Source organism: Seriola dumerili, unplaced genomic scaffold (genome assembly GCF_002260705.1).
Source record: "Seriola dumerili isolate Sdu_G_001 unplaced genomic scaffold, Sdu_1.0 BDQW01000068.1, whole genome shotgun sequence".
In the NCBI taxonomy this organism is placed as follows: Eukaryota; Metazoa; Chordata; class Actinopteri; order Carangiformes; family Carangidae; genus Seriola; species Seriola dumerili.
In genome coordinates, this window is record NW_019174323.1 from 4751753 (window position 1) to 4766303 (window position 14551).

The 14551-nt window shown below is 40.4% G+C and overlaps 1 protein-coding gene across 1 annotated transcript in view; it reads right to left on the reverse strand.

Annotated features, from left to right (window-relative positions):
• The window catches only part of sdk2 (sidekick cell adhesion molecule 2), an 85973-nt gene that overhangs the window by 42922 nt on the left and 28500 nt on the right, over positions 1 to 14551 (reverse strand). The window contains exons 4-11 of the mRNA XM_022743299.1: positions 12356 to 12489; positions 8949 to 9060; positions 7984 to 8174; positions 6556 to 6639; positions 6169 to 6363; positions 3649 to 3765; positions 3145 to 3312; positions 2602 to 2704 (exon numbers count right to left, since the gene is read on the reverse strand). Coding sequence (XP_022599020.1) covers positions 2602 to 2704; positions 3145 to 3312; positions 3649 to 3765; positions 6169 to 6363; positions 6556 to 6639; positions 7984 to 8174; positions 8949 to 9060; positions 12356 to 12489 — 1104 coding nt within the window. The remainder of the gene's footprint in view (positions 1 to 2601; positions 2705 to 3144; positions 3313 to 3648; positions 3766 to 6168; positions 6364 to 6555; positions 6640 to 7983; positions 8175 to 8948; positions 9061 to 12355; positions 12490 to 14551) is intronic.

Here is a 14551-nt window from a genome sequence, read left to right on the forward strand (position 1 = left end):
TTGGACTGCAGTTTGTAAAACAGAGGTGTGTGAGAAAACACTTTTGTGATGATACAGTATACACGCATGCCGTTGGTTTACAAACGTGTAGCATATGTATGTGTTTGCTTTTGTTCAAATGGAAAGTCTTGGACACAAGTTGCAGACGCAGCTTTCTGTGTTTGAGCAGTGTTTTTTTTTTTTTTTTATGTGTTAATATGCATTCCATGGAACCCTTAACATTCCTGTGGGGGAGGTAGAGCACAGGAAGCAGCATAGAATAAAATCATACAAACAGGTGAATAATAAATACTGTGTGCTCAGAGTAGCAAATGACTGATTAGCAACCAAAGGTGGAGAAAAAAATACAGCAAGAATTAGCTGATGTTGCAGCCTCTTCATTAACACCCTTTCAGGTAGACAGAATAACAAATACATAAAGATATGTCAGGGCAAAATGTGCGCACACAAAAATGTAGCATTCTGTCAACCATCTTTTTGCTAGCTTGCTCAGTTCCAAGTGGTCAAGTGGTCTCCCTACCAAATTCAGGATTCTGTGGTCAGGCACCCACGTACATTAGTAGATGTCTCTGAGACCTCAGGTGTTCTGATCAGGGCTTGTTTGTTGGCTACTATGGCTTTGTGAGTGTGGCTCCTACACTTTGAAACTCAAGTCTTTTCCTATTTTTAATGTGTGGACTTTTTATAATCTATTTTTTCTTATTATCAAAAAACTCCCATGGAAAGATCAAAACAAACAATGAATAGAAAGATATTGAACTCTTCATCATAAGTGACCCACTAATTCAGGCAGGGTTGGCCTATGAAATTTTTGGCAGTATTATAGACAATGTGCAAAATCCACTGATAAAAACCCAGTTAATCCGAAACATGATAAAAGAAGAATATAAACTAGATGATAAACTACAAATAATTCAATGGTGTGCTTATGATCCTGGGTTCATATGGAATAAAATGGATTGCAGATTTAAATTCTGGATCTCAAAGGGAATAACAAAATTCTACTCCATTACAGAAAACTGACAGTTAAAAGACTTTGAGAGCCTGAGAAAAGAATATGGTCTTGAAAAATGAGATTTTTACAGATATTTCCAGATACGCAACCATTTTAAACACAACATCATGAATAAAACTGAAATGAATGATCCAATATTGAGGATTTTTATTGATGCCTATCAAAATAATTCAAACATGCGTGTTATTTCTAGGCTTTATAAAAGCCTTACGCCAAAAAAAACCCACACTGTAGAATACGTTAAAGAAAAATGAGAAAGGGAGGGCAACCTTATAATATCAAATGAGGATTGTTAGATGTTTGTAAACTCCAGTGGAAATGCACCAACTCGCATGTGTGGTGGGAGTTTATGCCAAACCAGAAAAGACACTTTGTGGGAGGGGATGCCAAGTGTTGGAGACAGTGTGGATTTCAGGAAGAAAAACCACTGGCATATATTTTGGGAATCGTCCCTTCTTGGGCGAGTTTAACAAAGCACCAAGAAGCATATTTGACACTACTCTGCCCTTGCAATTTTCCACACTGTTTTTAGGAATTGTTGATTTTCAGGCAAGACGATCAGATGGATATACGTTTGGTGTTTCGATTTCTGCTTGTACAAAAGCGCTCACGAGACGCTGGTTACTTCCTGAACCCCCAGTGATGCAGGAGTGGATAGATATAGTAAATGATATTTATGTGATGGAAAGATTACCCTTTCTCTCCGTCTGAGGAAAACTGAATTTATTAAACTTTGGACCAAGTGGATCAAATATGTATTGATAGATTTTGTGAAAGTATTGAATGATTGACCTTGCAATGTTTTTTTGTTTGTTTTTTTTCATTTTTACTCTGACCTCTGTGTCTATTTGATTTGTTTATTTGATTTGATTTTACTTAGTTATTTTCTTACAGGTCACCCTTACACATTGTTCTTATGTGCACACTTTACCTCTCCCAAACTGTACAAAGTTCTTAAATCCTGAAAAACTGTGGACGGCATAGGGAACTAAAGAATCATTTCCTGTGGTATCATCTGTAATATAAACTGCTGCCCCAAAATAAAGAATTGAAAGAAACAAAACAAACAAACAATGAATGTATCCTAGTAACAAGTTTTGTCGGTGCAGCCGTAGATGTGCCATCAAGCTTCATTGTTATCCAAAGATGATTAAAAACACATAATGTAGACACAGTGGGTGGCGAATCAGTCTCATATACACCGTCCTGCTGCACTAAGTAGTCACTAGTCCCCGACAATTGCACTATTTACACTTGCTTGATTAACATTTGCTAAAAAATACAGTGCCCAGCTGTGTTAGGGAATTACTTTGTTAAAAATGAAAAAAACGGTTGAGAGACAGACTAACACACTTGGTTTTATCTTGTTGACAGCAAGAAAAATACAGAATAACACCATACTTTAAAAACTTTAAAGCAGCTCAATACCATCCTGCTTAGACTTCCCTCTGTTTCTCTCTTCACCCTTTCATTATGTCTAGACTTCTCTGTAGCTTTTGTCTTTTATTGTGAAGTGCTATACAGTGTAAATAATGCTACATAAACTTATTTCACTTAATACTCCTCCTTTGTGAATATACCCATACCTGACAGTTACACTGGGGTCATGTGTGACACCACAGGTCATGATGGCTTTAGTTCCTTTGATGACACTCTGGTCCTGTGGGGGGGTGGTGATCCGGGTGCGAGCTGTGGAAACAAAAGGAAGAGAGAGAAACAGATGAGGAAATTGAGCGAAGAGAAAACAGCCTACAGAATGTTCTTCCTGAGAAGGATAATAGGAGAAAAAAAAACGAGAAAGAGAAAAATCATTTCAGTTTAAATGACATGCTGACATTTTGTATTCTGTTCCTTGATGGCTTCTTGCAGAAAGCACACCCAATGATGACTCCAAAGTTGCACAGAAGAGTGTTTTTGTATCCGGAGGAATTGAGTGCAGCTTTATTATTATACTCCCCAACCTCTGCTAAACGGACATGCCTCTCCTCCTCTCTCTCCTCTGCCAAGTTCCTGTTTTTGAATGAATGTGAAGGGTCGTTCAGGCACTTACAACACATAACATCAGGCGTGTGTGTTTTTCAAGGAACATAAAAAAAAAGGCCTTATCCGTCTAATCCCTGCACACTCACCCCAAACCACGAGGTCAGCGGATGCCTCGTCGATGCCCCTGGAGTTGCTTGCCATGCAAGTGTAGGTCCCTGCATCTGAGATGTGTGAGGGGGAGATGAGCAGGCTGCCTGACTCGAGCAGGGTGAACCTGGGCAGCTGAACTGAACCGCTGGCCAACACGCGCTCACCTGAAGTGTGTCAATGGGCAGATGAAAAAGGAACACGAGAGAGGAGATGGATAAATAGAGAAAACATGAGACAGAATGGGGGGGGGGAATTCAGGGATAGAAAAAGAGAGGAAGGCAGATCGTGAGGAAAAACAAGGAAAGTGTTTTCTTGATCTGCTATTGGGATGCAAACATGAAAAACCCGGTGCAGAGTAAATCCAGGTAAAGGAATCCAATCAGGCTTTATTTGTTAAGCCACAGCAAACTATAGTCCCATGTGTAATAGATAAGAGACATCATAATCCCTCGTTGCGTTATGTGTATGTGTGTGTGTGTGTGCATATGTGTGACAGAGACCTTTCTGCCAGGTGATAGCTGGTCTCGGAGCACCAGAGGTCTCGCAGTGCAGGATGACTGACATTCCGTCAATCACTGTGCTGTCGGAGGGTCCGGCTGTGATATTCGGGGCAATGCCTGAGGGGAGACAATCACACGCACACGGAATAAAAAGAGAGCTGAGTACAGTAATGAGAGAAGGTAAGAGGGTTATAGAGATGAGAGAATAACTGTCTGTGGCAAAACCCCACTTCAAACGCATTTCTCGCAAGCACCAGCCTGCTGCATCTCAGTGTTTAGTCGATGCTTTGTCCCACTAATTCTTTACGGATTGACACAGCCTTCACCTCAGTACCATAACTGTCTGCGGCTGGTCTATTTTTCGCACCCGCAGAGATAGTGGAAATAGGGAGAGGAGGAAGGAAAATGACTGCGGGAGAAGCACAGAGAGAAAGAGAAGGTGCTATGTAGATAACTAAAATCCCTATCTGTGATATGCAATAAATCAAAGCTTTTTTAGGATGACAGAAAACTGTATCACTCCCCAGAGAAAAAGGAGAGAAGAGGGTGTTTGTCATAGAAGCAGTGTGGATCTCAGGACGGAGGAGAGTGGGACAGAAGGAAAAGTAGGGGCATTAATGTGTTCAGGAAAAAAAAAAAAGGAGATGATAAGATGAGATCTGGAGAGAAGAAGAGGAGACAGTGTCAGGGAGAGAAAGAAGGAGAGATGGAAATGGAAGGGGTGAGTTAGCGAGAGAGAATATCATGAATTCTGATAATGTGGTGCAGCGTGGAGTGAAGGCAGCAGGAACTGAGACAAAGTGAAGAAAATTAGATGTCAGAAACTTGTCAAACAGATGCACAGCACGAGTAAAATTACCAGTGATTTTCACATTCCACTACAGCCACTCAGAAAAAAACATACATGTACAAGTTCACAGTCATTTAAGTGATAAAATTTTAGGCACTAAAAGCTGTATTAATGTTGAGTCTTTTTATGTGGAGACGTAAACTCCAGTGTAGGCCTAATTATCAATTTATATATGAAGATTCAAGAGTTTTAAAAACAGACTTCTTAACTACTGACAGAATGTAAAAAAAATGTATATATCTCTGTGAAACTAAATAATAGATGTGAAGGAATATAGTTCTGTCACAACAAATAACATTATGTAAAAATAGACTACTGCACACACATATGTGCAGTAATAACACCCTAATCATGGTATTATAATAGTACTGATGGACAAAACATTATGACCACTCACAGATTAAGCTAATAATGGTTATCATCTTGTGACAATGGTACATGTCGAGGTCTGGTATGTATCGGATGGTAATATCAGAAACAGTCGGTTCTCGTAAGCTATGTGCTGGCTGTGAGAGAAACTGGCACGTGTAAAGACATGTCCACCGACGAAAGGGGCCTAAAATGGGCAAATGGGTTTTGGAACTGGACCTTGGAGCAATGAAAGAAGGTTGCCTGGTTCAATGAGTCCAGTTTTCTCCTACATCACATGGAAGGCCAGGTATGTATAAGACATTTACCAGTCACTACCAGAAGTGATGGTACTAGGGAATGTGATGTTCTGGGAAATGTCAGTTTGACTCGGGCCACCATCATAAACTTGATGGCAATGGTATTCCCTGATGGCAGTGGCCTCTTTTAGCAGGATAATGCGCCCTGCCAAACTGCACACTTTGTTTAGGACTGGTGTGAGGAACATGACGAAGAGCTGAAGGTGTTGCCCTCGAACTCCCAAGCTCTCATTCCAACTGAGCTTCTGTGGGTTGTGCCTGAATGACAAACCCAAATCCAAGTACTATCCAATCCAATCCAACTCCACTTTGCAATTTACAGAACTTTAAGGATCTGCTGCCAACATCTTAGCGCCAGATACCACAGGGCACTGTCAGAGGTTTTGTACAGTCCATACCACAGCAGGTCAGAGGATCACCAGTATGTTAGATGGGTTGTTATAATATTTTGACTTTTGACAACCAGTTTTCCTCTCCGTTATATCCACATTTGAGTGTTTCTTGTAGTGGTCACTGTAGTTTATATTAAATCAGGTCCTTTTGTGAGAAGAAGTCGCAGACATACCTAAGTCGTATCAGGTAGCTGTGTACATTTGTTTGCACGTCACGTAACATTTTCCTGTTAGCATGCTAACACTGCCATGCTACTAGCATGGCTAAAATCGTATATTCCTTGAAGAAGTATTTGAGATTTTTATGAATACTGGTAAAATATACCATATTATCCTCTATTAATTAAATACACAGCGGAAGACAATACAAATCCATTTAAATCATTAAACTGTCTCTTCCCCCTTATTCCAGGTTGATTTCATTCCTTTTTTGTAAAGCAATTACACCTCGTCTTTTCTGAATCTGACAAGACGCTTGGGAGAGCTGTGTAAGGATTTAACACCTTTCTGTGAAAAAAAAATGTTAATGTTAAGTTTTAAACATGTTGTATTTTAATAGCAGTTATTGTCTGTGGAAAATCATTTAATGATGAGCTCCTGGAGCACTCACTGGTAACAGCCAGATATGTGTTGGTCTGAACTTCTCCTGCTAAATTTCTGGCGAAGCACTGGAACATCCCGGTGTCATCAGGCAGGAGGCCGTTGACCTGCAGGCTGCCCCCCACCAGCACCCTATACCTGGGCATCTTCACTGGGTCGATGGGCACAGCATCCTTGTACCACACAATGTCTGGTTGGGGCACTCCTAAAGAGGGTGAGTGAGGGTGAGGTTTACTGACAGTAAGTCATGCTTCCCTCTTTTTTACTGCATTTTTCTGTATAAAATCTCTTAAATTCAAAGTTGCTTCAATGTTTGTTAAAGATTCTGAGACAGGGATTACTTAATATGCTCTGACATTCTTGTACTAAAATGCACACATATTCATGCAGCTCTCACCCCGTGCCTGACAGGGAATGTCTACCACCTTCTCCATCTCGGCTGTAATGTGTTTCTCTGGTTCCTTTATGAACTGTGGTGGCTCTGAGGGACAGAGAGAAACGGAAAGACAGGAGGATAAATCGATCAAATTAGAAGCAGCATTGCAGTTGTAATCAGACGACACGCAAAGTACATTAAAGAGTGATAACATGTGAGCTTAAAACAATAACTGACAGTGCCTGTGAGGAATCACACTAAATTATTGAACTATAAATATTTTTTTACTTTGAAATGTATTGATTTTGAGTTTAAACGGAAGTTGTAAAAAATAATGACATTACACAGCAGTTTGATTAGGGAAATCAGTAATTGGTGTTCTGTAATGGTTTAAATGTGTTCTTGGTGAGAGGAAAAGACTCAGCTATTTCAAGGGAAAAGTTCACCACACCTTGTGCGTTCAATCACATCACAACCTTGAAAACATCAAAGTGTTTCAGTGGGATGGAATGAAAGTGACTGAAGCAATGCTATTAAACCATTTCTTGAGGCCAACCATTAGCTTTCTCCCTTTTAAATCAATTATACTTTCTCCTCACTGCCTTACGACTCCACAGCTATACCTCTGCCAGATTCATATGGGGAGACTAATAATATTTATATTAATTTCATACCAGCTCTTTTGTTTGAACTTGTGAGCCCAAATGCTAAGTTTCTCCCACACACACACAAACACACACACAAGCTTGATGCACTGTATGAAGCTAAAAGTAGAAACACTTGGTTTTTTCATTTAGGTCGTCATGCTGATATGAAAGCCTGTATAAAAATTATGCATCATGACTAATCATATTATTTCCTCCCCACCTTCAGTATAATAATAATAATAAGGAGAAGAAATAGATTTCAAACTATGGTGAACCGTAAGGACAAAATACAGAGTCAAAACAAACATGAAGTTCAAGAAAGATGAAAAAAACACATCAAAAGGCAAAAGCACAAACACTGTGGTAAGTGCTGAAAATATCAAAACAAAACATGGTGGAAAAGAACAATCAACCTGTTTTGACTTAACAAAAATACTGAGGCTTTCCCATCAAGTGTCATTTTCACTCATATAGGAGTTTTTGTCCTAAGGGGCCACCGTACAAAACAACAAAGTACTTCAACTGCATTGTCTGATTAAATCTGCATTAACTTGGTGATACGGAGTCATTCACATGTACGTCTATGAATGGTGTTTTAATTATTTTGTCTTCCTGCTCCTCCTCAAAAAAAAGAGGTGTGAATTGGTGTGAAACCAAAGTGTTGAAGAGTAATATGAAGATACCGTCATCTACAAATGTGCACGTTTGCAGCAAGATACAGCAGTCCTGCTGTAGTATTATGTGATAATACAGGGCAAAAAAAACAAACAGGCAAAAGCACATTTTAAGTTAAATTTCTTACCTAGTACATGTAGATAAGCCCCAGCACTGACTGAAGGCACACTGCTGCTGCGGAGAATGGCCTCACACTCATAGTAGCCGGAGTCACTCACCACAGGACTGAGGATGGTCAGCCTGCGGTTGAAGTCGCTCAAACCGTTGGTCACCAGCACGCCATTCTTACGCCAAGAGATGCTCAGCTTGATCAGTGGTCTACAGTGGAAAAGAAGCAGAAGTCTCAGGTGCTTTCTAATCCCCATGAGAATGTGTATTTTGTGCATGATGATAGAACAATTCTGGTTCAGCAACACTGATCCAAATTTGATTTCTCTCACAATGTGAAACATATCCATCAATTTGTTTAATCTGCCGGAGCATGGGGTATAGAAATCCAAAAAAATATCTGTCTGTGGGCTGTGGGGATGCCAATTGTTTCAGTTCACAGTACACTACACACACAGTGACTATTTCATGAATCAAGGAACAACAAAAACTAGAGACTAGAAAGTATATTGGAATCAACTACAGTTATCTTTCAACACTGAAGGAATGTATTACTTATCGAGCAAAAAAAAAAAAAAAGACTTGTTAACATGGGCTTTTATACAATCCAGTGGATTTATTCCCTTTATGGTAAAATGTGCACTAAAATTTATGTATGAATTTGTGATTGTGTAACTTCACACTTTTACAAATTTGGAATATAAACCTAAAGTTTATGACCAACAAAACAAAACAAAAAAACAAACAAAACAAACACACTAACTAACAAACAAAAAACACATATCCTCTCACTTACTTTCTAGCCCTGAAGATAGTTTTGATTTTATTTGCACAGGTTTTGTGCTATCTGTCTCTAGCCTAATACACAGCAACGGACAATCTACAACATGCTGCAGTCTTCAGTGGAATCATAATCCTCAATGATTTGAGTGAACTGACCCTTTAATAAACACATCTATGACCCTGCAGTTTCTGTATGTTTACCTGGCATTGGCCACACACTCCATCGTAACCTCTGAGGTGCCAGTGACCACGCTAGTGTTCCTGGGAGGGATGATGATGGTGGGGGCAATGGGGTCTGCAGGACCTCCCACATCTAGACACAGAGAGACAGATCGCCACACACACAGAAACCAGACACACACACGGAGAGGTTAAGCAGAGAGCAACAGTCTTGATAGACACATAGAACAAGATATATTTAATGTGGAGAGTCCACTGGCAGATTTTGGTGGGATTCTCTGGACAGTGGTGTCCTATACATTTCATTTCCACCCAGTGAACTCTGTGGGTGCTCATCGATGTGAAATATTGAAACTGACCAGTGCACACACAGTATCTGAGTTCTGACAGAGAGATGGGCTGAATAGGGCGAGACAGTGCACTGACTGTGTATAATAAGATGTCTACTGGAGAACCACAAACGGGAATAGAAAAATACTGCCTGACCAAAACAAAGCTGAAGTGATGTGTGTGCTCATGTCTGCACGCGCACGTGCGCACACACACACACACACACACACACACACACACACATTTTGATATGTGTATAAAACTCTGCAGACTATTTTACGTCTGTTTGTGTTTGCTTGGGTTTGCTTGGGTTTGTGTTGTGAGCATCAGAGACAGACAGCCAATGGCAGTGAGAGCTCAGTGTGTGTGTATGTGCTGCTTGAGATGTGTCATGTTTGTGATAAACTCACACTGATCCGTCAATCCCATCATGCCCTGGGAGTTTGCTTGTGGCTGCACATGTCAGATGTAGCTACAGGGGCTGTCATGGCTCAATCTTACCAATCTTGGGGTCATTAGATACCATGCACAGCTGCCATGTTTGTAGCGATGAACACACATACACACACACACACACACACACACACACAAATACACACACACACACAGGCCACAACGAAAAACTGCTACTTATTTCAAATGGACATACCTACAATGTAAGTATTTGAATGAACTCTTGTTTACTTAAAGGAACAATTCAACATTTTGAAAAGTATGTCATGCAGTGGAAATATCAATCTCATGTCTGTGTGTGTGGAACTGGAGTGTGGTGGTTAGCCTAGCATAGCATAAACTTTTTCTATTGGTTTTTATGCAAAGCCAGGCTATACACATCCTGGCTCCAGTTTCATACTTAACACCATTCACAGTATTGATATCAGTATTCTCATCTCACTCTTGGAAACATAGCAAATATGCATATTTCATAAAATGTCAGGCTACTCTTTAAAATAACATCTAATCTGAGAAAGGAAAGCCAGTTAAAACAATGTCAGCAACATATCAGCCACAGTTCTACTCTTGTTGAAGTTTAAATCAAGTTAAACTTTGTCTTGACTATGGAACCTGTAACATTAACAACAGTAGTCCCCTCAGAGATCTCCTTGCCCCTTCGCTCTCGCAAGTACTGTCATAGCCAGGAGAGCTCATGGGAAGTGGGAAGCGTTCGAGGCGTCACTGCAGGAACAGCTGCTGTAGCAGATACTGACAGATACACGCGCACATACTATAAAAAAAAGAGGAAGTACTCACTCAAATACACACTACCCTCAGTGTGTGTGTGTGTGTGTGTGTGTGTGTGGGGGGGTGTATTTATGTGTGCATATGTGGAGCATGTGTGGAATGTTCATGTAAATGCATGGCATGATTCCACGAGACCCGCTGACTTGAGACCTCCCACTAGGGTCTCTATCTAACCTGAACCAGAGTGTGAGAGTGTGAGTGTGTGTGTGTGTGTGTGTGTGTGTGTGTGTGTGTGTGTGTGTGTGTGTGTGTGTTCTAGCACTGGTATAATCAACTCCGCCACTCTTCTCCATATGTGCCACAGGCTATTTCTGCTCCCTTGTGTTGTCAACTGTAATATCTTACCCTCACCCTCCTTATTCACTTCCATACTGAACTCCAGTCTACCGTGTCATAAGATGCTGTCTGTCAGGTTTCCTCTTATATTTCACTCTGCTGAGCTGAAGCCATCTGAATTGGTTTGATTTGTGTATCTTGTGTTTTTTTTTTCTTGTTGTTGTTGGAGCTAAGGATGCTGGTGAATATTAAGAACTACTTGGCAGCAGTACAGTGTGTTTGTGCCCCTCTCCCTGCAGCTTCTCCTCCCTTTGTGTGAATGTCTGCAACAATGTGTGAATATGGCTACAGACATAATTCAGTGCAGTTAAATAAAATCTGATATTAAAGGCTGAGCTCCTTAGATGTTCCACAGTGGTAGCAGAGGTACTCAAATCCTTTACCTGAGTAAATGTAGCACCACAACAATGCAATAACACTGTAAGAAAAAGTGCTGCATTCAAAATTTTACCTCAAAATGTACTTCAAGCACCAAAAGTGAACACATTTCATGTTCATTATACAATGTAATACATTTAACTAATTTCCAATATATAAAAATATTTAACATATAATAGTATAAAACTCACCGGAGCCTTTTTGGTGGAGTACTTTTAGTTTTGATGCTCTATTTGTAAGTTTTGCTATTGCTACATAGCCAAAGTTATTGCATTAACAGCTGTTCACTTACCAGTCTAGGAGAAATGTTGCGAGTTCAGCATCAAACTTCATTCCTTTACTCGCCAATAGCTGTCTCCAGCGGTGGAAAGCAACAGCAATTTTAACTTTTGGTTGTTGTTTTCACATCTCTTCTTCTATTGAAGTTAGCATGCTAACCAGCTAGCCCCAGCGCGTCTTGTCACTTTCTGGTAGCGACTCACTGTAGCCTCCAATCTCCCCTGAAGAAGTAGTGCAGCTAGGTGGGCGTAATATAAGCTCTTGGTTTACAAAGACAACGATGGCCGAAGCTATTGTTGAGTGACAGTCACCACCACCCACGCTCAGCAAGAAATGTTACACGTTACAAATAACTCTTTAAGATTTTAACATACTTACTCATATATCATTTGTTATTGAATAGCCATACTCACTAGTTACCTGCCAGAGTGAGATTTTACATTGAACACTTATAAAATATATATACAGTACCAGTCAAAAGTTTGGTCATCACTTTCCCATTCATGGAAAGAGACAAGACAGGTCAGAGCTAGCTTGTTAGCGTGCTAACTTCAGGAGAAGTAAAGAGGTGATACAGGCAGGGGTTAACACTGCGTTGCTTTCCACCGCTGGAGACACATCTTGGGCAGTAAAGGAATTAAGTTTAAAGTTGACTCACGACGTTTCTTCTAGACTGGTAAGTATACAGCTGCTAATGCTAACGCTGGCTATGTAGCAATAACAAAACTTACAAATAGCTCATTTATTGCTACATGTGTTACACAAGAGATATTTAAAGATCTGACTGTATACCCAGACCTGTCACGTGTACTGGCAATGTCGGTTGATTACAGTATGGTTTTATGAAGTAGTTGGTTACTCACTCTCCACTGACAAGGTGATGGGCTGGCTGGTCTTATTCTCTCCGTTCTTGTCATTCACTGCTTGGACATAGTAGCGACCGGCATCTGGTGCCACCGTAGACAGGATAACCAGCGTGTTGTCCAGAGTGATTGCACTACAAAGGAAAGAACCACAAGACAAAAAGACAGTCTTTAAAAAAAATAGTATTTTGTATGTTTGTATATATAGAAGATAATGAGGAAGAGAAGTCAGAGTACGGTCTGAGGAATCCAGCGAGACTGACTAAGATACTTTCATGTGCAAGTTCAAGACCTAGAAGTTCAGACAAAGCTTCTTAGGAAAAATAATTCAAATGTAGCATCAGACTGCCTAATTAGTGCTAAGTCTGGTGAGCGTCACACTTGATCCAACGGCTGAAAAGGGCATTAAACATTTTAATTACTCTATTCAAGCAGCATTAGGTATATCGATTTACAATGTGTAAACAATGTGTTGGTGCTGACTGAGCAAGGCAGAAATATTGACAACCTCCCGTGTTCATACTTGCCCTTATGGTCTATTCTGAAATATGATAGCCCTGCATTATAACCCAGAGCTTTTAATTGGCTATTTGTACCCCTCTGCTTCCTGTGGCCTCCAGTTTGGCAGCTAACCACTTCTGGCACGAAACAATAGCATCTTGCTCGTCAGGCTGCTGAAATGCCTGAATAAATAAACACTGATTCATTTTTCAGAAGGTGTCCTATAGGAGCTAATACCTGGTGTGCTGTTGTCTCTATCAAGTCCTCCCTTGGACTTTGCCTCATCTATATAGCAAGCACTGAGGGAGAAATCCTCCTCCCTCCTCCTCATCCTCCCTCCTCCCTGATGTTACAGCCCGCTATGTTTACAATCAATATTTTCTTATTTCCTGTGCCTGTTCAACAATCTGGATGTAGATAGCGCGTTCCAACTGGGTGCCTTCCTCCACATATATCTTTTCCTCCGGCCTTATCCCTCCATCTACTGCTCCATCCCCCTCTCTCATCTACCTCCATTCGACCAGATGCTCAATGTGGTCATGAACAGAAGTGATGTTTGGTCATCTGCCTTGACATGCAACTACCGATCCAAAAAAATGACACACACACATGCAGTACACATTTAAGAATAAACTAAAACTAGAAATATGCAGCTTTCTGACATTTCTGATGCGGCTGATGCACCAAAGTATATATCCCTCAGTCTCAGAGCCATCAGGAAGCTTGGTCTTTCAGAAAACTGCCACTGTCAGTCGTTCAAATGGCTGAGGTTCCTACCTTCCCCCCGTGTGACATTTCTGTTTGATTTTCCCTTTGACATTTTCGTTAAAGTTCCCAGAGCGATTGGCAGCGCTAAATCTGGAATAACAGCAATTTTAGTAATCAATAACAAACAACAACAACAAAAAAATCTTTGATCCCCTGCATGTAATGGCTTCTTCTACAGATGTATTGTAATTGCATCAGAGTTTAACAATTACGACCAATGTCATGTGCACTTAAGTCGTGTTCCTGTTTCACGGCTGATGACCTCTTCTTTCTCTCATCCTCCCAATCTAACACACTCCACTTCTCCATCTACTCCTTCCTCCGGCCTGACCTTCATCTCATCAGCAGGGGATTTAAGTACCTGCTGTGCCTTATCAAGGGAGCAAGAGCGCTGGTGAGAAAGTGAGAATAAGAGAATCAAAAAGGGAATATATATATATATATATATAAACTTCAGTTGTCATTCAGGTGCCATGAAAAGTTTCAGTACCATATTTTCATGCTATCAAACTTAAAGCTTATTTATTGTATTCCTATAGTACAAAAACAGATGGATGATGCATTATTGCAGTCATCATTTGTTTAATAGTCAGATCATAAGTTCACCAGATAATTAAACACTTTTCAGTCCAAACAACCCTCTGAGTAGATGATAAATTAAACTAATGGCCCTTGGCCCTGTAAGTGTTTCCATGGATTTAAGCAGTCTTCACTCATCTTTCTGTGTTCCTGTCAAGCAGATATCCTTCTCCCAGGTTTGACTTCAGCTCACTTCCACAGTAATATCATTACTGAGCTAAAGCGATTCATTTAAAGCTGCTTCTCAAGTGCTTCAAATGGTTAAATTATTTACGAGTCATTCTCCTTCTCCGAAAGCTGATAATAAATCACCCACTCCATGCAGAACTTCAGTGTCACTTTCAGAGA